Source organism: Pogona vitticeps, chromosome 2 (assembly GCF_051106095.1).
Source record: "Pogona vitticeps strain Pit_001003342236 chromosome 2, PviZW2.1, whole genome shotgun sequence".
Taxonomy (NCBI): Eukaryota; Metazoa; Chordata; class Lepidosauria; order Squamata; family Agamidae; genus Pogona; species Pogona vitticeps.
In genome coordinates, this window is record NC_135784.1 from 2,095,509 (window position 1) to 2,118,621 (window position 23,113).

General features: G+C 48.4%; 2 protein-coding genes and 1 long non-coding RNA gene across 5 annotated transcripts in view; 1 reads left to right on the forward strand and 2 right to left on the reverse strand.

Annotated features, from left to right (window-relative positions):
- Positions 1-23,113, reverse strand: part of LOC144587208 (uncharacterized) — a 182,042-nt gene that overhangs the window by 48,236 nt on the left and 110,693 nt on the right. The window lies entirely within an intron of this gene.
- On the forward strand, positions 6,192-18,881 carry LOC144587334 (uncharacterized). Its single transcript, XR_013542494.1, has 2 exons — positions 6,192-6,236; positions 7,367-18,881. It is a non-coding gene; the product is annotated as an uncharacterized LOC144587334 (long non-coding RNA).
- Positions 19,957-22,352, reverse strand: LOC144587290 (uncharacterized). The gene has a single exon (XM_078387366.1). It carries the CDS (start codon positions 22,045-22,047, stop codon positions 21,718-21,720), a length of 330 nt encoding a protein of 109 aa, XP_078243492.1. The 5' UTR covers positions 22,048-22,352; the 3' UTR covers positions 19,957-21,717.

Genomic DNA, 23,113 nt, shown 5'->3' on the forward strand with positions numbered 1-23,113 from the left:
TGACCTGAGACAGCACTGAATGCAAGCACTCCAAAAATAAAGGACATGCATCTTAGAATTACTTCACTACAACGTTGTAACAACCTGCACATGCCTATTGATTATATCCAATTGTTTCCTAAGAGTTTGCTTGTCCCACTGGGAATCTCTTTCTTAAAAGAGCACCCCAGATTCTAACACACATTACCACAGCCTGAAGATTTAACACCTCTCACCACAGCCTTTAGATCTAATTGCTGGCAAACAGCATTTCCTAGGAAGCTACTGTTCACACTCAGGGATGCACCTAGCTCCTTAAAGCATCAGTGTCCCACTGCAATCAAAACTTAGCTTGAAAACTTAGCTTGTGGATGAGAGTCACTTAAGCTGCCAGATAGAACAAAGATTGGTCATCCTGAGGTACTACAAAAACAAGCACGCGGTCCATCGTGCAGCTGCCACCATGTCAGCAAACACGGGTTCGAAAACACACGTGTAAGCCTGGACAGAGAGCAATCAGGAGTTTGCACATGCTAAAGTGGGCTGAGTGAGTCCAAACTCAGCTAGCCATGCTACAACACTCCCTCTTACAAGTCTGCCCACATAAGATGCCCTTGTGCCCTTTCTCTATTACTGAAATAAAACCATGTGGCCTTTGTAGTCCTGAGACTTATCTTGCACTACAGGCAGGACTCTAAGTAAGCTAGGCCAAGGCAGCACTCTCAGATGACCCTAAGACAAGTGTACTGTTCAGAAAACCAATTGAGTTTTATAATCTTTAATTTATTAAAGAATAAGCATGTTACTAGGTATCAAAGCCAAATTAAACCAAAGCAAATAAACTAGCATTGTGCTGGTTAGTTACAAAGATGTAGGGAGGCAAAGAAAACATGAAAAATAGAAAAGTGTTCAAAAACCTTACAAAAACACAAAAAGCCAAAAAGAATAAAAACAGTTCCAGTCCAGTAACAAGTAGGTTATTAAAAGGCTATAGTCCTCAGTGATCCTGTAGAACAAAAATCCTGTACTAAAAAGAAAAATTCAGTAAAAGTCCCATTGTCTTTAGAAAAGTCCAAGAGTATAGTCCATATGAAGTATTTCAAGAAAAGAAGTTCATAAAGAGTATTCCATCGGTAACAGTCCATAGGAAATAGTCCATGCATAGTCCTTAGGAAAAAGCCCATAAGTCCAAGGGTAATCCAGTATAGTAAAGGTTAGTCCCATGTGTCACGAATGAATGAAGAGTCGGTCTTGAATGACTGAAGGGTCGGTCTTGAAAGACAATGTCCATAGGCAAAAAGTTCCTTTTTCAAGAGTAACTGGCAAGGGCTTATCACACCTTCCCACGATGTCATCCAATCAGAGTTCGTTACTAGGCAAACAGTCCTGTCGCACCACATGACTTCTTTCCCATAAACACCAGATGTTATTTGGGTTACTGTAGTTTATCAAAGAGTCACAACAATTCCCATCTAATCACACCGAGTCCTTTTCTCAGGCTATCAGAATAACATTCTCTCTGCTCACCAAGAAAACAACCTGTCAGCATAGCAAAGATACTTTATACAAAGAAACAAGATGGAACCTCTCTGGCTCATTTCTTAATTACAAAACCCATATTCCTGTGAAGGAGATCAAGGGAGTGTGCCGTCCTCCGTTAAAAAGGATGACGTAGAGGAAGGAGGATGTGTGGAAGGGGTGCTAATAGAGCTGGACCAGACAGAGGTGGTGGCTGAGAGGGCCAAAGAGGTGTGTCTTGTGGAGGAAGGAGGGGAGGAGCAGGATCTAATTATGTGGGAGGAGATAAAAGAGGAGAGAGGCGCGCGGGAGTTTAGAACTTGGACGGACTTGAGCACTGACAGACCAAGGCATAGAGGGGTGCAGACTGAGCCCATTCTCAACCAAAACCAAAAGCCTGAAGCGACACCGGGATTTCCTAACTTGATGACAGGAGGGGGACTATTACCGGATCCGTCCCTCACGGGAATCAGAAGCAGAGGTATTGAACCCTTGGAATGGAAAGTGTTTGTTTTCCCTCTGAATTATCCTGGGGGCAGGCGGCGTGTGATTCGTCCCGGGCCAGAGTATCAGAAGAGGCCTTTGGAGGGCGATTGGGCCCGCCACCCGTGCCGCGGCACGGTGTGTGCGGTGAGGAGCGCGCCTTTACGTCAAATGACAGACCGGGGGAAATTTGGGCCAGCTCCCTTCTAGGAGAACACGGCGCGGTTCCTACTGTTCGACCTAAGAAATATCATTTGTTGCCTGATCGTTTATTACAGGATCCGTTTGATCCTCTTGAGTTGGAATCTGCTTATAATAAAATAGTCGTTAATGAAGCCCTTGACGAGCCTCCGTGTCTTTTTCCCGCCTTCACTACAAGTGCCCCCCCCGCCGGAGAAGGACTTTCTTACAATTCCTTAAAAGATTTTAACTCAAAAACCCATCTCATCACAACCAAATCCTTAGATCCTTAACATCTGAGCATCTCAGAGGCTGGGAGACACAAGCCTTGGGAAGATTTGGTTTTGTTGACTGATGCAGAACAAAGGGATATAAATATTTGGAGAGCTCTCCCACAAACTGTTCTTAGAAAGGAACGGAGAAACATAGATGTTTGGTTTCATGAAGTACAACAGACGATGGAACTGATGTTGAGTAAGCCTGCAGTTTTTGCATAACTGTATGACGTTTGGATTTGAAGATCTGTTCCAACAGTTTTGTCCTCACACCCGTAAGACTGCCTTACATATTTTTTTTGGATTAAGTATATTTAAGTATGGAATCTAGAATTGATGTAAATAAATGAACTTGTACAGAATCAACAAGTTTTGGAATTGGCTGAAATCACTGCAACAATGAAAAGACTTCCTATGGGATACCCAGATGAGCGTCAAACACCTTGTCACTGTTTGTCTATGTGAGGGAGAAAGTGGGGTTGAACCCATCCTGACTGGACAGCCATCCTTTCCTGACAAGAGGAGGGCAAAACCCAATGGAGCCCCGGAGGCAGAACATATGACTCATCAGAGAAGTGACACCTCCATGGGGAGAACGGGAAGATAGGAGGGTAGAGATAGTTCCGGGTGAAGATTCAAAGGTTGGGACCAATGTAGGGATGGGAGAGTCTGGAAATAAAGAGCCTGGGGTGTCTAAGGTGGATGTTCCAGAGAGGGAAGCAGAAGGTCCTTCAGAGGAAAGGAAGGATCCACCACGTAAATGAATCTTAGGAGCAGCAGAGATGCAGGAGAAAAAGGAAGGAATAAGACAGGAAGAGGGGAAAGAAATATATCTTGGTGAACCATCAAGAAGGGAGACAGCGGAAGCTGAAGAGGTAGAAGGGCAAAAGAAGGAGAGGATTTTATCACAAGGCTGGGCGTGGATATGAATGGAGAAACCCTGGACCAACCAGTGGGATTATACCTCATGAGTGGCAGAAAGGAGTCGGAGAGAGGTAAGATCAGAGAAACCCTCCTATTGGGGAGAGATAGTGGAGGAGAAAGATCAGGTAGAAAAGAGGCAGGCTAGCTGAAGAGAGAAAGGGAGAAATGGAGAAGCTCCTCAGAGAGGGCTTTTGGCATGACCCCAGTGGGTCAGTTGTGTTTATTGGAACCCACTGGAGAAACAGCACATATCCAGATGTCTGAGAATACCAAACCCCCACAGATTCTCATTTTGAGATTCACCCTTTCCCTGCAATCACATCAGCATTGATGAATTGTAGAATCTCCTTGCCTGGGAGGTCTGTAAATTTCTGTAGTTTTCCTGTCGAGCCAGGTATCCTAATGAAGTTCTGACCGGTAGATATCAAAGACGTCAAAAAGGGGAGAGGCCATAGAAATACATGGAATGTAGGGGGATCTTTTATAAAAGCAGTCATCTTTCTATTCATCCAAGATCTCATACAAAGGGGAAACCTTTGAAATGCAAAGAATGTGGGAACAGCTTCAGTCTGAACAGAAACTTAAGGATAGGTGCCTCGCTTAACGATGTTAATTGGTTAAAAAACGCTATGGGAAAACATCGTTAAGCGAAACACGTTTTCCTATAGAGATGCATTGAAAACCGGTTAATCCATTCCAAAAGGCACGGATTGCCATACTTAAGCGAAAAAACCCATAGGAAACATCATTAAGCGATACAATGTTCCCCCCATTGGAATGCATTGAAGCCTATTCAATGCATTTCAATGGTTTTGCGATGTCAGTTTTTCAATTTTAAAAGTGTCTTTAAAAGTTCAAAAACGGTTTTAAATGCTTGGAATCATTAGTGCACCTTCTAAAATGGGTGCAAACTTAATTTGGCTTTGATCTGACTTTTTGTTAATTTTTGCTGATTTTTTTTCTCCCCCACCAACTTTTGACAGCTGTCAAAAGTTGGGCTCCATGCCATTAAACCCAGAACTGTTTTTATTGAGTATGATACCTGAAAATATAGATAAGTCAAAGAATTATATAGTTATATACATAGTTACGGCAGCTAGAATTTTATATGCTAAAAATTGGAAAAGATCAACGGTACCGAAACAAGAAGATCTTATTGAAAAGATACGGGAAATAGCCGAAATGGACATTTTATCAGAAGTTATGAAGGACTATCCCTTGCAAAAGGCAACAGAAAGATGGGATGTATTTAACAAGTGGACTGAATCAACAGGCAGCTTGTGAACAGTACATATTGAAAGGAGAACTGAATCTAGAAGGCAGAAAAGAGTAAATAGAATAATTTAAAATCTTGATATGGCAATAGGTACAGAATGGATGAAAGTATGTTATTGTCTCCCCTCTTCCTCATCAATCCCAATTCGCTTTTCCTTTTTGTTATCCCTTATAAAAAATAAAAATACAAAAAAAAAAAAAGTTGGGCTCCATGCTTTCCTATGGGGGAGGAAAAAAATCACCAAAAATTAATGAAGAGTCAGAACAAAGCCAAACTAAGTTTGCACATGATTTAGAAGGTGCACTAACAATTCAAAGCATTTAAAACAGTTTCTGACTTTTCATTAATTTTTGTGAATTTTTCCTCCCCCAGAGGAAACAATGGAGCTGTCAAAAGTTGGGCTCCATTTTTTCTAAAGGGGGAGGAAAAAATTCACAAAAAAGTAACGAAGACTCAGAAACTGTTTTACATGCTTGGATTCATTAGAGCACCTTCTAAATCATGTGCAAACTTAGTTTGGCTTTGTTCTGACTCTTCGTTAATTTTTGGTGAATTTAATGGGGGGGGAATTCACAAATTAAGCATTTAAAACTTTACAACTTTAAAATTCAACAAATTAAAAAAGAGTCAGAACAAAGTCAAATTAGGCTAACGAAGGGAGGCTCTCTTTTGTGGTGGATCCGGTCTTCTTTTGAGGGGATGACCCAGTGGGTGGTCCTGGTGGGACTCCTGCTCCACACCCTGGCCACCGGCCTGTGGGATCCCTCCGATTTTGTCCCCTATGCTATTGAACATCTACATGATACCACTGGCCGAGCTTGTCCGGAGTTTTGGGGTGGGTCGTGACCCCCCACTCGGCCTCTCCTTTGCCTCTCCTTTCCAGGAAAAGGCCATTGTGGTTCTAGACCTGTTCCGGGTGTCAGGAAGGGACTGGACGAAGCTGACCCTGAAGCCGGGCAAGAGAGAGGCACTCCTGGTCGGTCAAAAAGCAGGCCGAGGAAGGGGGGCGGCCTGTGGTGGATGGGGAGACGCTGTCCCCCCTCACAAAAAACCCCTCCACAAAACACAGGGAAAGGCCTGGTGGGGCTTCTGACACAGGGAGTCTTGGGGGGAGGCTTTGTGCTTCAAGTGTGTTCTCGGGGTGGCTTTTGTGCATCCTTTCTCAGAGTGGGAATTGGTTTGGCCCAGTAGAGTGTTGGCCCCCTCATGATACTTCAGGAGAAAAGCCGGTGTAGAAATGGTGGTCAAGAAAGAAGGAAACCAAGGCCAGGGACCGTCAGGCTAGATTTTTGTGGGTGTGTGTGTGTGGGTGTTGTTGTGGGTCTGCGGGGGGTGTATTGTGTGTGGGGGTGTCCCATTCATAATCCCTCTCTTACTCTCCCCACCCCCCCGCGATCCCCACAGATCTCCCCCCTCCTTTCCCCCCTCCTGCCACAACCACAACCACCCCCTCACTTTGCGGGGGGGAGGAGGGGGTCCTCGCTCTAGCTCCAACTGGAAGCGGAAGCCACGCGCCTGCCCCTCCTTCTCTCCCCCCCATGACCCAACTCTATGGTCCTCCCAGGAGTGCAGTCGTGGCGGAGCGAGGGGTGGGCTTCCTGGTGAGTTTCCTGGTGGAGGACCTAGAAGGAGGTGGACGGTTGGGATATATGGGGGGAGTGGGAGGAAGGATGTATGGGGAGGGGGCTGAGATTCCCCCCAGGGTGGGGCAGGCCTTGGTCCTCGGGGGGGGTCTCTTCCTTGTTTCAGGGGGAAGTGGGGGAGGGGGGTCCCGATCTGGCCTTTCGGGCCCAAGAGACTCTTCTTACTCCCCCCCGGCAACGGTGCCTAATGGGAAGGGGGGGCTTTGTGCTCAATTCTTCCTCCTACGGTGGGGGTCAGAAAAGTGGGGGGAGAGAAAAAGTGTCCCTTGATTTCCGTCCTGCCCCTCCTGGTAAAGCTAAGTCCATGGGGGGTGAGTGTTGCCCCCCCTGGCCTGGGAAGGAGGGGAAGGAAGGTCCTGCAGCGTCCCTGGGTGGGAAGTGGGGCTGGGGGGAGAAGGAGGGGTACTAGGCATGGGTGTGTGGGGAGAAGGTTATATCCAGACCCCCCTCCTGCAAAGGGGTTACCTCTGCACCCTCTCCCCTCCTGGCAACCCTTGGACTAAATTTCATCACCATAACAGAAGGAGGCAACTCCTGGAAATCCACAGTGGGGGGAGGGGGGAGTCATCAGGGGGAGGTTTGGGGGTGCCTGTTTGGGGGTAGAAAAGGGGGTCGGTTGATTTCCATTTCCACTCAGTTCTCCCCAGGAGACACTATTTTCTCTCCCCCTCCCCCCGCCTGCCTGATAAACCTAAATTCAGGTTGGGGGTGTTTGCTGGAAATGACTCCCTCCCTTGCCCCCCCCTTGGCCCCCAAGCTTCAGAGGGAAGGGATGGAAGGACCTGCAACGTCCCTGGGGGGAAGAGGGGCTGGGGGAAGGAGGGCTGGAGGTTGGAGGGAAGAGTTGGTTGGTTGGAGGGGAGGGGGCCACATCCAGACCCCCACCATCTTGCAAAGGGGCAACCTCTGCACCCTCTCTCCCTGCCTCCTAGTGGCCCTCGGACCCTTGAAGGGACTCTGGATGCAGCCAGAAAAGGCGCCTGCTGCCCCCCCACACGTTTCATTACTCAATTATTTATTGAGTCATTTGTTTAATTAGCTCATAAATGAAGAATTGAAATAATTAAAAACAAACATTCGAAATGCAGCAGGGTCCAAAGTGACTTGGAGGTGACCGAAGAAGACGGACCCCTTGGGAGCAGGCAATATCTTGGAGGGCAGGAGGGAAGAAGAAAGGCAGAGAGAGTTCCCCCGAGAGGGAGGGAGGGAGGAGATGGTCTCCCTTCCTTCCCTTTGGCCCTTTTCCCAGCTCCCACCCTCCATGTCGGCCCCAGGAGGTGGAGGAGACATCCCTCTACCAGCAGATCTTTTGCAAGGTCAACGGCTCTGAAGGGTTTTGAACCCACCGAAGTTTGGAAACACTTTCCAGAAGACACCCTCCCCAGACTGCATGACAGTAATCCAGCTGGGTTGTAACTAAGGCAGACGTCACCAGATGTGGCCACATCCGACCCCTCCAGGAACAAGCCCGGCTGGCGCACCCGTTTGTGCAGAGGACCTCCTGGTCGCCACCAAAGCGTGGGCATTCAGGCTCAGGGATGAATCCAGGAGGACCCCCAAGCGGCGCAGCTGAGTTTTCAGAGAGAGCGAAAATCCATCCAGTGCAGGCTGCCTCTCTGTTTCTTAGAATCCTGGAACAATGAAGTTGGACGGGGGCCTCCGAGGACATCCCGTCCATATACCTCTTGCTCCCTGAAGGAATCCAAATCAAAGCTGGCCGGACAGAGGGTGGTCCAATTTTCCCCTTGAAAGGGCTCCTAAGGTCGCAGTTCAGTTGTCATACTCCTCAAACCCTTAGGAACATCTTCCTGATCTTCAACTAAAATCCGGCTTCCTGTCACTTGAGCCCGTTGGGCCATGTCCTGCCCTCCATTCCCAGGGAAAGGGTGGAAAAGGGGCCTCGGGAACTCCTTGGTTTGCTGGACAAGCTTTCCTCCACTTGGCAGAAAGGGGCGCTGCTGGAGGAAGGCTCAGGGAACCAGCCAGCTCCTCACACTGGCCTTTTGTCACGACCCAGGAACCTCCGACCTGGAGGGAGGGCTGCCCGTTTTTCACAATTTATTCTCTCCCTTCAGGATAGGTGGTCTGCCTCTGTCCAGTCCTCCTTGAGGGGCACTCACAGAGGAGTAGAAATTCCCCCCCCCAAAAAAACAGCACTTGGTAGGGACCTATGGGAAAGATTTTATCTTAAATTTAACAGAGGATCATTGCATATTGTGCTGAAGCCTTTCTCCCCCACCCCATGCAGACCAAGGCATTTGAGCTCAGATTAAACCTTCATCACTGCCACTGCCTCATAGCAAATAAGACATACCGGCTTGTCTCTAGTAATCGCAAACATGTATTCACTTTCCCATCTCTCCTGAAATTGCCTTCCCTCTGCATCAACTTTTCTTTTCTTGGACATTTCAGGGGTATTTGATTGTAGTTTATGGTCCTTATACCACTGTAAAGTGACATGGAAGTGGTAAGTATATCCAAAGTTTACCGCTCCACCTGCCTTATATGTGCCCAGCAATCTGCCCCCTTTTATAGTGCCCAGCCATAATTGACCATGTCCACCCCTCTTCCAACCCGGCCCCACGTCACCCGCCTGCTTGCACTGCAACCCCATCAGGCTCAACACCTCCCTGAGGGGACCCCCCCAAACCTTCAACCTTCTTCCTCCTCCCCACTCCAGCGCCCCTTATTTCCGTTCCCCTCCCTCCCTTCCCCCCCAGGCCCTTTGCTTTCTTCCCTCCTCAGCAGAGTCTGGCTTTCTCTCTTCCCGCCCACCCTCGCCCCCGCCCGTTAGGGGAACGGGATCTGGTGTTGGGGAGGCAGTCTGATGATCCCTTCTGCTGGATCCCACCGCGAGGGCCCTGCACCCTTTCCTTGAGGAGGGTGGGATGGATGGACAGAGGGGGAGGGTGGGTGGCTCGCCCGGCCCGAGCCTTGCAAGCCTTCCTTTCCAGTCCACACACACACACACACCCCTCCACGCACCCCGATCGCCGAAGGCCTCTCCCCCCCCACCTCAGCAGAGTCCGGCTTTCACTCTTCCCGCCCGCCATCGCTCCCGCCCGGGCCAAGCCGCCTCCTTACCTACCTGCCCGCCCCTCTCACCGCCACCGCCCCATTCCCCCCCTCCTTCCCAGGCCCCTTGCTCCCCACCAGCGAAGGGGAGGCAAGCAGGCGGGCTCCCTTACCCGTGCAATGCAACCGGGGCGCAGCGTGAACTCCTCCTCACGCAGCAGCTCGAGTAGCTCGAGGAGGGGGGGCGTGCTCGCCAGATATGGGCCTCTTCTTTTTCCCGCCGTCCCGCGCGCGCCTTCTCCTTTCGGCCAATCGCGACACGGCAGGACCACGGGGCGGGGGGAAGTTGGAGTCCGAGGCATGCTAATTCCGCTGCGACTGGGAGCGCTGAAGAACCGCAGTCCACCACGCCCTCCGCCCGCCAAGCTCTGGGTGGACCTCACGTTTTACGGGGTTGGGGATGGTGTGCAAACGGATGGCTCTGCGGGCCATCAGACGAGTTCTGGGGGGCCGGATTTGGCCCGCGGGCCTTGCTTTTGACACCCTTGATCTAGATGGAATCTATGGCTATGTGATGCCCATTGTCTGGTGCAGCGTTATCTCTTTGCCACTCTCAGACTGCCTGCCAGGCATGAGTGTCATCCTCTGTCACACTCCATTAAAATAAAGCATGTGTCCTTTCTCCGCTCACATTGGATGTTTCTCCATTCAATATCAGCATGTAATCTGTCCCTGTTTATACTCTAGTTCCTTGATTCTTAACCTTTGTTACTCGGATGTTTTTGAACTGCAAGTCCCAGAAACCCCAGCCAGCACAGTTGGTGGTGAAGGGTTCTGGGAGTTGCAGTCGAAAACTCCTGAGTAACCCAAGGTTAAGAACCAGTGCTCTAGTAGACTCAACAATTTTACTCAAAGTCTAGCTTCTGCTGGCCAAGGCAGGTCCAACCCTTGGATATCACAGCTCTTGGCCTCCTTCTTCTCTATTAATAATATTCCTGCTCAGATCCTGGAAAAGCAAGGCAGTTGATATCTTTTTTGAGTCAACCACTCTCGTGTTCAATCCTCTTCTCCTACAGCTTTCCACTTTCCATTGCAGAGTGGAATTTTGGGATCAAGGGGAGGCAATAGCAAAGTACAGGGAAAGAATGGGAGAAAAAGGGAGATACAGTTTGCCAAAGTTAGTCTCAGTTTGTTGTCTTTAGGATAGTAGAGACGGCCCAATTCAAGGTCTCAACTGGAGTTATGAATTATGTTCTCAGAAATAGATTCTGTGCTAATTTTTCCCAACTGCTTTTTCCCCCTCTCTAATTGTATTGCTTACCAGTATTTAATCTTGAATCCCCATCTCTTGTTTTGCACCCATGGCAGCATTTCATACAGTATGTGAACCAAAGAAAGCTAGGATTCACTTATATGCCTCCAAGGATGGACCCCTGAGAATGTCAATGGAATGAAATGGAAATTGAGACCCCAATGTTGTGTTGGTGTGGCAACATCTAAGTCTATCCTCTTAGGACCAGTTCAGCTGAATCAGCCAGCAACAAATATGGGGGGAGAGGAGCCAGAAAGGCTTGCCTGTCCTCTTGATTTTTTGACCGCCACTTCCTCCTGCAACTGTTGTTAGATCTTCAGGGAGCTGTCTAAGTTCACTAATGAGCAGACATGCTGCTGTTCCAGCTATTGTTTCATCATTAAGTCTCATCAGATTCTTCGTGAGCATGCCAGGCCCTCCTGTCTTCCACTGCCTCCCGGAGTTGGGTCCAAGTCATGTTGGTAGCTGTCCAACCATCTTGTTTTCTCTATCATCACTTCTCCTCCTGCCTTCACACTTTCCCAACATCAGGGTCTTTTCCAAGGAGTCTTCTCTTCTCATGAGATGGCCAAAGTACTGGAGCCTCAGCTTCAGGATCTGTCCTTCCAGTGAGCACTCAAGGTTGATTTCCTTCAAAATGGATAGGCTTGTTCTCCTTGCAGTCCAGGGGACTCTCAAGAGCCTCCTCCAGCACCACAATTGAAAAGCATCAATTCTTTGGCGGTCAGCTTTCTTTATGGTCCAGCTCTCACTTCCATACATCGCTACTGGAAAAACCGTAGCTTTGACTATGCGGACCTTTGTCAGCAAGGTGATATCTCTGCTTTTTAAGATGCTGTCATGGTTTGTCATCGCTTACCTCCCAAGAAGAAGGCGTCTTTTAATGTCATGGCTGCTGTTACCATCTGCAGTGATCATGGAGACCAAGAAAGAAAAATTTGTCATTACCTCCATATCTTCCCCTTCCATTTGCCAGGAGGTGATGGGACCAGTGGCCATCATCTTGGCTATTGCTTTTTTTATGTTGAGCTTCAGACCGTTTTTGTGCTCTCCTCTTCAACCCTCATTAAGAGGTTCTTTAATTCCTCCTCACTTTCTGCCATCAGAGTGGTATCATCTCCATATCTGAGGTTGTCGATATTACTTCCAGAAATCTTAATTCCAGCTTGGGATTCTACCAGTCCTGCCTTTTGAATGATGTATTCTGCATATAAGTTAAATAAGCAGGTGGACAATATACAGCCTTGTCGTACTCCTTTTCCAATATTGAACCAATCAGTTGTTCCATATCCAGTTCTAACTGTTGCTTCCTGTCTCACATAAAGATTTATCAGGATAAGGTGGTCAGACACTCCCATTTCTTTAAAGACTCCTCTCCAGAAAGTCTTCTCTTCTCATGAGATGGCCAAAATTTCGGAGCCTCAGCTTCAGGATCTGTCCTTCCAGTGAGCACTCAGGGTTGATTTCCTTCAAAATGGATAGGTTTGTTCTTTTTGCAGTCCAGGGGACTCTCAAGAGTCTCCTCCAGCACCACAACTTCCAGTAACTGCTCCAGTTACTTCTCTATAAAAAGGTTCACCCTCGCGATTTGGATGTCCACTCCTTTTTTGTGAGTCCCCAAGCCTCGGACTTGAGGTTCTAAGACGCTCCAATAAACAGCACCATGAGTGCAAATGGACGTCAGGGCTAGGAGATCAAGATTCTAGAGACTGCTGAGAGCAAGACACTGAAATCATGGGAAAAGTCTGGGGTTAGGAAGAGTGTGTGTTAGGAAATGGTGGAACATCACTCTGTAATATTTATTGTATTCCAAATAAATGGTCACTTCTGGCATCTTTCACTTCTAATTCAGTTTCACTCATGTCCAATAGGACCTCTGAGCAACTTTTAAGATTTAGATCAATCTGTTCAATCATTTTCAATATCTAACATGCCAATGTCTACTTATCACTGTGGCTTATGACAAATCTATTAGTAGTGGCTAAAATTCCACTGTGTAGCTACACTTACATAACATGGGGTTGCATTAGCTGTTGTGGCACTGAAGAGAAAGTCATATCCAGAAAACAGTTCCATGGGCACAGTTGCACATTCAGTTCGGGAGGGGGGGGTGTTGGTGGTTCATTTTGCAGTTAAACTGCACAATTTGTTTCATAAGTAGTTCTTTAGTGAGGCACACTGACTACCAGGGCATAACCCTCATGAACATACACTGGTAGAATTTTTCAGCCACATCAAGACAATAATTGCAGCCACATGAGCTTGTTGTCCTATCTATATTTATATAACTGAAACATAATGCAGATTTTCTATTTTTCCTTTCTCCCCAAAACTCATGTCAATATAGGTACAGTAGGCATCCTTCAGTCTTGAGAGACTATGGTTACGTGCTCTGAATAGAGGTCTTGGAATGTCTAGTGTGGCTGAGAAGGCCAATAAGAGAGTGACCACCCCTTCCACACTGAAGATAAATACAATCTATCCCCTGTCCAGCTCCCTGATTATGCTGCTTTCGGGACTACCCCTTTGCCTCGGCCTGCTGGACAAGTGCCTATTCAAAATGGGAGAGGCCATGATGCACCACCTGCCTCCAGGCTGAGCGCTCAGATGTCAAGGTTTCCCATCTGCTGAGGCCCATTTCTAAGGACTTCGGGTCCTGCTTGCAGATCTCCATGTATCGCAGCTGTGGTCTCCCTCTGGGGCGCTTTCCTTGAAATTTAGTGCTTCATCAAGAAAAAGACATTTCAACAAAAGGTTCAGTTTTGCCCATGTAAATTAGCAATTTGGCTTCTCCTGAAAGAAAAAAGGGAATGTGACATCATCATTCTTCTAGGAAACACTACCCAAGCCTGATATATCAATTCAAATTCTAGTTTCTTTTCTATGATGTCAAATACATTTTCTTCCTTAACAGAATGTTCCAAAGTTCCACATCCAGCCATCTCATCCTCGGTCGTCCCCTTCTCCTCTTGCTGTCACACTTTCCTAACATCAAGGTTTTTTCCAAGGAGTCTTTTCTTCTCATGAGATGGCCAAAGTACTGGAGCCTCAGCTTCAGGATCTGTCCTTCCAGGGAGCACTCAGGGTTGATTTCCTTTAGAATTGATAGGTTTGATCTCCTTGTAGTCCAGGGGACTCTCAAGAGTCTCCTCCAGCACCATAATTCAAAGGCATCCATTCTTCGGCGGTCTGCTTTCTTTATGGTCCAGCTCTCACTTCCATACAGCACAACAGGAAAAACCATAGTTTTGACCATTAGGACTTTTGTTGGCAAGATGATGTCTCTGCTTTTTAAGATGCTGTCAAGATTTGTCATTGCTTTCCTCCCAGAAGCAGGCGCCTTTTAATTTCGTAGCTGCTGTCTCCATCTGCAGTGATCATGGAGCCCAGGAAAATAAAATCTGTCACTGCCTCCATGTCTTCCCCTTCTATTCCCCAGGAGGTGATGGGACCAGTGGCCATGATCTTAGTTTTTTTGATGTTGAGTTTCAGACCGTTTTTTGCAGTGTCCTCTTTCACTCTCATTACAAGGTTCTTTAATTCCTCCTCACTTTCTGCCATCAGAGTGGTATCATCTGCATATCGGAGGTTGTTGACATTTCTTCCGGCAATCTTAATTCCGGCTTGGGATTCCTCCAGTCCTGCATTCCGCATGATGTATTCTGCATATAGGTTAAATAAGCTGGGGGACAATATACAGCCTTGTCGTACTCCTTTCCCAATTTTGAACCAATCAGTTGTTCCATAGTCAGTTCTAACTGTTGCTTCCTGTCCCACATATAGGTTTCTCAGGAGATAGATAAGGTGGTCAGGCACTGCCATTTCTTTAAGAACTTGCCATAGTTTGCTGTGGTCTACACAGTCAAAGGCCCACCCCACCCCAATTGCTCAACTTCTTGCTGGTCCTTTGGCAGGAAACTCACGAGGAAGCCTCTCCCGTCCCTTGCAAAGCGACCTTTGCGGGGGGGGTCCTAGAGGTGGGGGGCAGGAGGAGGCCGGACTCCCACCTTCCCAGCTCCGGTTCCACCTCGACCCACCCCTGGGAGCGGATCCTCTTCTTTTCCCCCTTTGAGAGCGCTCGTTTTTTCCTGTTTTCCAGAATGGAAAGAGGGGCACTGGGGACCAATTGGATGCAGTATGTAGCGTATGGTCTGAGCACTGACAGGCTGACCCCCACCAGCCCTTTATCCTCTGCAGAAATGCTGGCAGCACTCTTATGTTGGTTTCCCAAAACCAACCTCTGGATAGGACACTGAACATGGGCAGTCAACTTCATTGGTTGACCATGGCGAGGCGTGTTGTGAGTGGAAATGGCACAGTAGTCCCAGGATGTAAAATGGTTATCAATATTTTATTGATACCCATGGGCTTATCTTTGAATAAAGTATTGATGCCCATTTTACATCCTGGAACACCCATCTCTTCTTGCTTGTCAGATTCAAGGAAGGCACCTGCCCTTTTTTCCCCTGTTCTGAGTGGAAGCTGTCCTGTTAAACCACCGTATGGTCTTGGCCACCATGCTGCAGCTCAGTTTCACGGTTTTGGCAATCTTCTTATAGCCTACGCCATCTTTTATGGAGAGTAACAGTCTGTTTTTTCAGATCCTCAGATACTTCATTACCATGCGGTGTCAATAGTTCTGCAGAATAGCAATCTCCAACACCAAGATGGTCTCCAGTTGAAATGGCACCGGTAGCGGGCGGCTAGTGCTTACCTCTGCTGCGCCGGCTCACCTCTTGTGCTCTTTTATTACCCTTACTCTTTTCTTTTACCCTTACTCTTTACTTTTTCTCTCTCCTCTCCCCTCTTTTCTGGACCCTCTCCTTACCCTTCGATTGCTGGCTGCCGGATCGAGTGCGGGACTGCGGGGCTGGAGCCGGAGCTTAGACGCGGAACTGGGGCTGAGGTCCGATCTGGGCTTCCCGGCTTCAGTGGAGCTTGGACGCTCGGGTGCCTCGCTGACCGCAGGAGGTGGTATTTCGGGCGCTTTCGTGCTGTTGGGGAGCTGGACTTTAAGATCGCTGGGGAGCTGCCCTGCCAGAGAACAGGCTCGCCGGCCAGGCTTATGACAGGGCCCTTCCTGGAGGAGAAGGACCGACTTTTGGCGGCTGGGCGCCCTCCCTCCCCTGATAATCTTTGCTCCGACCGCATGGTCGAGGTTGGAGCCCGGAGCCTGGAACCTGGGTTGTTAGATCTCCTGGGGCGAGCGGTGGGGACCGCGCTGTTTGTGAGATCTGTGGATCTCTGGCCGCTGTGGCGAAGAGGTGGATTATCAGTGGTGCGGTGGTGGAAGGAAGATCCTCATCGACCGAAGACAGAGCCAACTTGCTGGACGGCCGCCAAGTTGGGTTCCCTGCGGGCAGCTCCTATTCCAGCTTCAGACTGCTCACCCTGCCCTCCCTGGACTATTTGAAAAACATCCTGCCACTCTCTCAAGGAAGGGTAAAGGGGAAACCAGGGACTAATCATCCTTTTGCCTGGTCTTTGCTGCTCCCGACACTGCCTGTTCTCTTTATTTTGATTCAACTCGTAACACCCCCACTTCGGCATTTTCCTTGGACTTAATATCACTCCAAACAGCCTTTGAAAAATTACTAACATCATTAAGCACATCAAGACCAGTAAAACTCAAAGGACAAGGCTGCGAGGTGGTAGAGGATGGACTTGATCTAGATTGGGGAGGGGTAACACTCCTGCTATTTTATGTTTTTTAATATATTTTTAATTTCAATTAATTTACTTTGTATTGTGTTTATAATTTTGCATTGTCTTTATTTGCTAAGTTGCTATATTTTTTAGTGTTTGCTTCCTTCTTTCTCTGTCTGGCATGGAGTGGGAGGCCTGCTTGTCCAGCGAGGGGCCTTTTAACATCCCGGTGATCATGGGTAGAGGGTGATATGGCGAGGGCATAGTCCCTGCTTGTGTTAGTAGAACAGTGAACAGATGTCTGAAGGCTGTTCACTGTTCTGAGGCTGTGACCAACCCCCAGTATCAAGGTAGCCAGTTCAGCCAGCCTTCCACTCTAACCCTGGTGCTGTTGAATGCCAGGTCTGTATCCGATAAGCCCCAGTTAATTCATGATCTTATCCTGGAGGAGGATGCAGACCTGGCATGCATAACCGAGACGTGGCTCAATGGGGAGGGTGGTCCTCCCCTGGCCCTCATCTGCCCGCCCGGTTATGATGTCCAGCACCAGGGTAGACTGGAAGGACAGGGGGAGTAGCCATTTATAAATCTAGCTTGGAGGTTACCAGGCGCTTCTCGGTGGTAAGGCCGGGTCTAGAGGCACTCCATGTGTCGATAGGGGCCAGGGATGGAATTGGGATTTTGCTGGGCTACCGTGCCCCCTGCAGCCCAGCCACTTCCCTTCCGGAGCTGGCCGACTTTGTCTCTGCGGCACTGTTGGGATCCCCGAGGCTCCTGGTCTTGGGTGATTTCAACATGCATGCGGAGGCAGAGGTTACCGGGCCAGCTTTTGAGTTCCTGGAAACCATGGCTTCCTTGAACATGTCCCACATGCGTGGTCACACTCTGGACCTGTTTTTTTCCTCCAATTGAGGCGAGAGTAGTCTGATGGTTATGGACCTGGTGTCAGTCCCCTTGTCATGGTCAGATCACCACCTGATTAAATGTAACCTCACTGTGGTCCTCCCCCCCACAGGGAGCAGGGGCCTATTTCCATGGTCTGCCCTTGAAGACTACTGGATCCGATTGGTTTCCAGGATGACATGAGAGGGATTACGGCTGACCTGGCTAGTGCTCCTGTTGACGTCCTGGTGGACAGCTGGTCCACCGCTGCCACCAGGGCAGTAGACACGATTGCGCCCAAATGCCCTCTCCGGCGCAGAACTCGTCTGGCGCCCTGGTTCAACCAGGAGCTCCGGGTGATGAAGTGAATAAGGAGAAGGCTAGAGCGTAGATGGAGGAAGTATCCGACGGATAACAACTGGATAGCTGTCAAGGTCGCAACTAACCTTTACCTGAACAAGGAGAAGGCTGCATGTAGATCATTCTTCACTAACCAGATAAGCGAAGCATCCAACCAGCAGGCGGAGCTTTTCCGCATAGTGCGTGACCTATCCGGAGTTGGTCTGGGAGATGGGCCTCCCCCTAGTTTTTCACTGGACCAATTTGCAGCATTTTTAAAATCTAAAGTGGAGGCCATCCGCCAGGAGCTCTCTCCTTTTTTGAACGCAGTGAATCGAACTGAGATGTCCAGCGCTCCGTCGGGCCACCACCTCCTCCTTGGACCCTTGCCTGGCCTGGCTAATCAAAGCAGCCAGGCTGAAAACAACTGAATGGGCCACAGCAATAATAAATGGGTCTTTCCTGGAGGGCAGGTTCCCGCCTGCCCTCAAGGAGACACTCATTAGGCCCATACGAAAGAAACCTAGTTTGGCGGCGGACGAAATTGGCAATTGTAGGCCCGTTGCCAATATTACTATCATGAGCAAAGTGGTGGAAAGGGTGGTGGCAGACCAGCTTCAGGCACTCCTGGATGAAACAGATGCCCTGGATCCATTCCAGTTGGGCTTCAGGCCGCGTCACGGTACAGAGACAGCAGTGGTTGCCCTGTATGATGACCTGCTGAGGGAGGCTGACAGGGGCAAAATGTCTCTGTTGGTCCTCCTCCATATATCGGCGGCCTTTGATACCGTCGACCACGGTATCCTCCTGGGGAGGCTCTCCGAGCTGGGAATCGGTGGCCTGGTGTTAGCCTGGCTCCATTCCTTCTTGGAGGACCGCCCCCAGAGAGTTCAGCTTGGGGAGAGTGTCTCGGCCCCGTGGAGCTCCAACTGTGGGGTTCCACAGGGGTCAATTATCTCCCCAATGCTATTTAACATCTATATGAGGCCGCTAGCTGGGGTCATCAGGGGGTGTGGAGCGTCGTGTCACCAGTATGCTGATGACACCCAGCTCTAGATCTCCTTTTTACCAACTGCAGGTGATGCCATCCTGTCCCTCCAGCGCTGCCTGGGGACTGTACTGGAATCGATGCAGGGGAATGGCCTGAGGCTGAATCCAGACAAGACGGAAGTCCTGAGGGTGGGGGCCCCCATGGTTGGTGGCTTGCTCGGTTCTCTCTCGTTTGGGGGAGCGACCCTGGCTCTGGTAGTGGGGTCCGCAGCTTGGGCATACATCTGGACCCGACGCTCACCATGAAAACACAGGTGGCGTTGGTTGTCCGCTCCGCCTTTTTCCACCTTTGGCGGATTGCCCGGCTGCAGACCTATCTTGACACGGGGGCACTCACCACCTTAGTGCATGCGCTTGTAATCTCAAGATTAGATCACTGCAACGCGCTCTACGTGGGGCTGCCTTTGAGGTTGATACGGAAACTTCAGATGGTGCAGATTGCAGCAGCCAGACTCCTCGCTGGAGGGAGAAAATACCATCACATTTCTCCTATCCTGGCTAGACTGCATTGGCTGCCCATTCGTTTCCGTATCAACTTCAAAGTTTTAATGCTCACTTATAAGGCCCTAAACGGTTTGGGACCTCGATACTTGGCAGAACGCCTTCACCCACCAAGTTCTACCCGATCACCCACGCGAGCCAGGAGGTGAGGCTGAGGAGCCTGACCCTGAGGGAGGCCCGGAGGGAGAAGACACGAAACCAGGCCTTCTCGGCGGTGGAAAAGCAGATCACGGAAGAGGGTGGCAGCCTGTGCTGGACGGGGAGCGAGATCTTCTGGATCCAGGCTAGAGAAGCCTCCACAAGGAAAAAGATTTCTGGAGATTTCTCAAAATGAGATCTCTCCAGATAGGGATCCCTTATCCACTTGAGCACAGATTGTGACTGATATTTCTAACCTGCCACTGTTTATAGAAGTGGCCAGACCTTCAAAGGTCACAACCTATTAATCTCAAATAATCCGAGACCCACCAGTCAGCCTCAGAGCTGTTCTGCAATGTGGGCTATTTATCGGAGACAAAGATCGTGGAATGCCAAGATTCCCCTCAAGGCCAACCAGGCCAAAATCACCATCTGCCCCAAACGGTGACCCCTTGTCTCCATCATAGCCATCCTATAATTTCCCCTTTACCGACTCCAACACTGGCCTTTCCAATCTAAGTCACTACAAATTTTAAGCAGTCCATTTTATGCTCTGGTGTTGATTTCTCGGTAACACCCTTTTTTCAAGATCGTGGTTAATTTCCTGACTGCTGAAATAGTTTCTTATCTTTCTACTCAGAAGAGAACATGTTGCATTTCCAGGATAAAGTAGAAGCCCCCTCTGCCTGTTACAAATCCAATTCTTGATTAATATGGCTAATTAAAATAATAGTCCCTCCTTTTCACTGTTCATAGCAAAACCGACATACTTTGTCCAGAAAGTGAACAAGGATGTTGATGTGAAGGCTTTATTGAAATGGCAGGCATCCAACCTCCAGTCTAAAGCATAAAACAGAAAAATTCACAACCTAAGGTTAAGAAAAGGACACTATTTAATTTCTAAAAAAAGCATTTCCCAACATTCAAAAAGCCACCACAAACAGATAGGTTACAGATTGTATTCTAAGTAGCTTATAAATGCTCAAATACTATCACAAAGACAGGCTGCATTGCGTAACTTCTTCAAGAATTACTTTCGGTCAGAATAATGAAATTTCAATCCAAATGCCACTCCCAATAAGATCCTCACCAGAAAAAGGCAGCTCTCTAACAAAATATTTAATTGAGATAAACAGTTTTGGTACTGCTGAAAAAAAAAGTCAAAACGCTGTTCTTCTAGCAGACGTCTTTAAACAGTTGCTTCTCTCACATTTCAATAAGGTTGCCACTGGAACGGTGGGCTCTTTCCACATTACACATACTGAAGTAGTTTTGGCCTTGGATGTGTTCTTCCCTATAAAGTCCACGGCTGTAGGAGCAGCAGCTTTCACAATCCAAGTGTGATGATATTGAAGGAGATTGAGACTTGTAGTCACTGAGGATGAGAGAAAATTGAGTCAGTCAAGTCTCAAAGTGAAAGGAAGGCAGGGAAATGTGGAAAAGGCGGAGTGGCTCATTTCCTTAATTTACAACCAGGCTGGTAGAGAGTGAATCCTGATGAGAGGCAAGGTCGAAGAGGCCCCAGGGCAGAAGACCGAAAAAATTCCCGACTAATTGGAACGGAGATAACACACCTGCGGCTGAGGCAGAGGGAGTACCTAGGCCTCTCTTAAGTTAATTGGTTTACAGCCATGAAGGAGGAGGTCCAAGGAATGTAGAAAAATGAACTCTGGGTTATGTGAGACATCACTTTTTTCCTAAGAGAAGTTCATGATGGATTGAATGGTACAGTACGTAGCATGGTAACAAAGAAGGAGGTGATGTTAACTCCCCTTAGTTGAGCTTGGTAGTGTTTCTTAATTTCATGGGAAGGAGTTGCTTTATTTAACTAATGCAACTCAATGAACATGTCTTTACGCTAATGCTTAAGCAAACTATCTGTTTCTATGAGACTATATTTTCCTAATAACAAATAATTATAAAAATTCTAACTGAGGGCTAGTGTCTGGGACCAGCAAGGTTTGGCTAAATCCAGAAGAGTGGAAAAGCTCGTTGGTTAGCTACCATAGAGAAGTCCTCTTTAAATGAGCTGTTATGTGTTCTATAACAAAGCCCATGTTAAAGTACTTGCAAAGTATTGAGTAAAGTGTTCTTTAAGGGTCAGGCTTGTTCAAGGCACTGCTGAGGTTTGAGGACTTGACTCAGTAGAAAGCAGTAGATTTGTTGCCTGTGGAACTCTGCCCGAATGCCCTATGTTTCTTAGGGAGACATGAGCATCACACCAATTATTCATATGGTTTCTCCACAGGGTGTGAATCTATTTCATTTCAACACCATAGCACTTGAGGAGAAGCGTTTCACATTCCCTGGATTGTTCTGCTCCTTCTGTGAATTTTTCGATGTCAACAACTCTTATGACTTTGAAGCTCTCCCCACATTCCATGCATTTCTATGGTTTTCTCCAGTGGGATCTCTGTGATGCGAGCAAAGGAGACTATTGACACTGAGACCTTTTCCACATTCCATGCACATCTATGCTTTCCATTCCACGTGACTTCTTTGATGTATAGCAAGTGTATTGCTCAGACTGAAGCTCTTTCTACATTCCATAAATTCCTATGGTTTCTCCCCAGTGTGAGTTCTTTCATGGGAAGTCAACTGAGGTCTCCGACTGAAGCTCTTTCCACATTCCATGCATTTATATGGTTTCTCCCCAGTGTGAATTCTTTGATGGGTACTGAGGCTACTGTTCTGACTGAAGCTCTTTCCACATTCCATGCATTTATATGGTTTCTCCCCAGTGTAAATTCTTTGATGGGAACTCAGGTGATCTCTCCGACTGAAGCTCTTTCCACATTCCATGCATTTATATGGTTTCTCCCCTGTGTGAATTTTTAGATGTAAACTCAACTTAGTGCTACCAGTGAAGCTCTTTCCACATTCCATGCATTTATATGGTTTCTCCCCATTGTGAGTTCTTTGATGGTAACTCAGGTTAACTCTCTCACTGAAGCTCTTCCCACATTGTTAGCCGCCTAGAGTGGTCCGTTTGGACCAGATAGGCGGGGTATAAATCAAATAAATAAATAAATAAATAAATTCCATGCATTTATATGGTTTTTCCCCAGTGTGAATTCTTTGATGGGAACTCAGATTAATTATCTTACTGAAGCTCTTCCCACATTCCATGCATTTATATGGTTTCTCCCCAGTGTGAGTTCTTTGATGGGAACTCGGGGGAGCCAAATTTCATCTGCCTTCCGCAGCTCACCGAGTGAGAGACGGTGGGTTTGTGGTTGGCCGGCTGCCAGCCTTTGGCAAGGGAACTGGCTAAGTCACCCTCTGCTCTGCAGGATTGGGCCCTGTCGCTTCTTGGCTGCCTCCTCCCCTCCCTACATCAGCCACCTGGCTCAAGGGGAAAAAGAAGGCTTTTAAGTCGGAGCTGCTTCTGGGGCCCTTTCAGACCAGCATTCCTGCACTCGGGGGAGCCGAATTTCATCTGCCTTCCGCAGCTCACCGAGTGAGAGACGGTGGGTTTGTGGTTGGCCGGCTGCCAGCCTTTGGCAAGGGAACTGGCTAAGTCACCCTCTGCTCTGCAGGATTGGGCCCTGTCGCTTCTTGGCTGCCTCCTCCCCTCCCTACATCAGCCACCTGGCTCAAGGGGAAAAAGAAGGCTTTTAAGTCGGAGCTGCTTCTGGGGCCCTTTCAGACCAGCATTCCTGCACTCGGGGGAGCCGAATTTCATCTGCCTTCCGCAGCTCACCGAGTGAGAGACGGTGGGACTATGGCTGGGCTCTCGCCTGCTACCAGATTCCCTGAAGGAACTGGCTGGGGAACAAGCTGGGAAACAGGGGGGTCTGAGGGGTCTCTGGGGAAACCAATAGAGACAATATACGGCAGGGGAAGATATGGCGGTGGGAGTAGAGCATGCCCGAGTAGGAGAAAGGAGGTTAGATACCTTACACCTATCCCCCTTTCTAGCTCTACTCCTAGCCAAATGGTACCAGGTGAC

Excerpts from the sequence above, each read along its gene's own strand:
- LOC144587290 (XM_078387366.1), bottom strand. The coding sequence starts at position 22,047 with ATGGAATGTGGAAAGAGCTTCACTGGTAGCACTAAGTTGAGTTTACAT.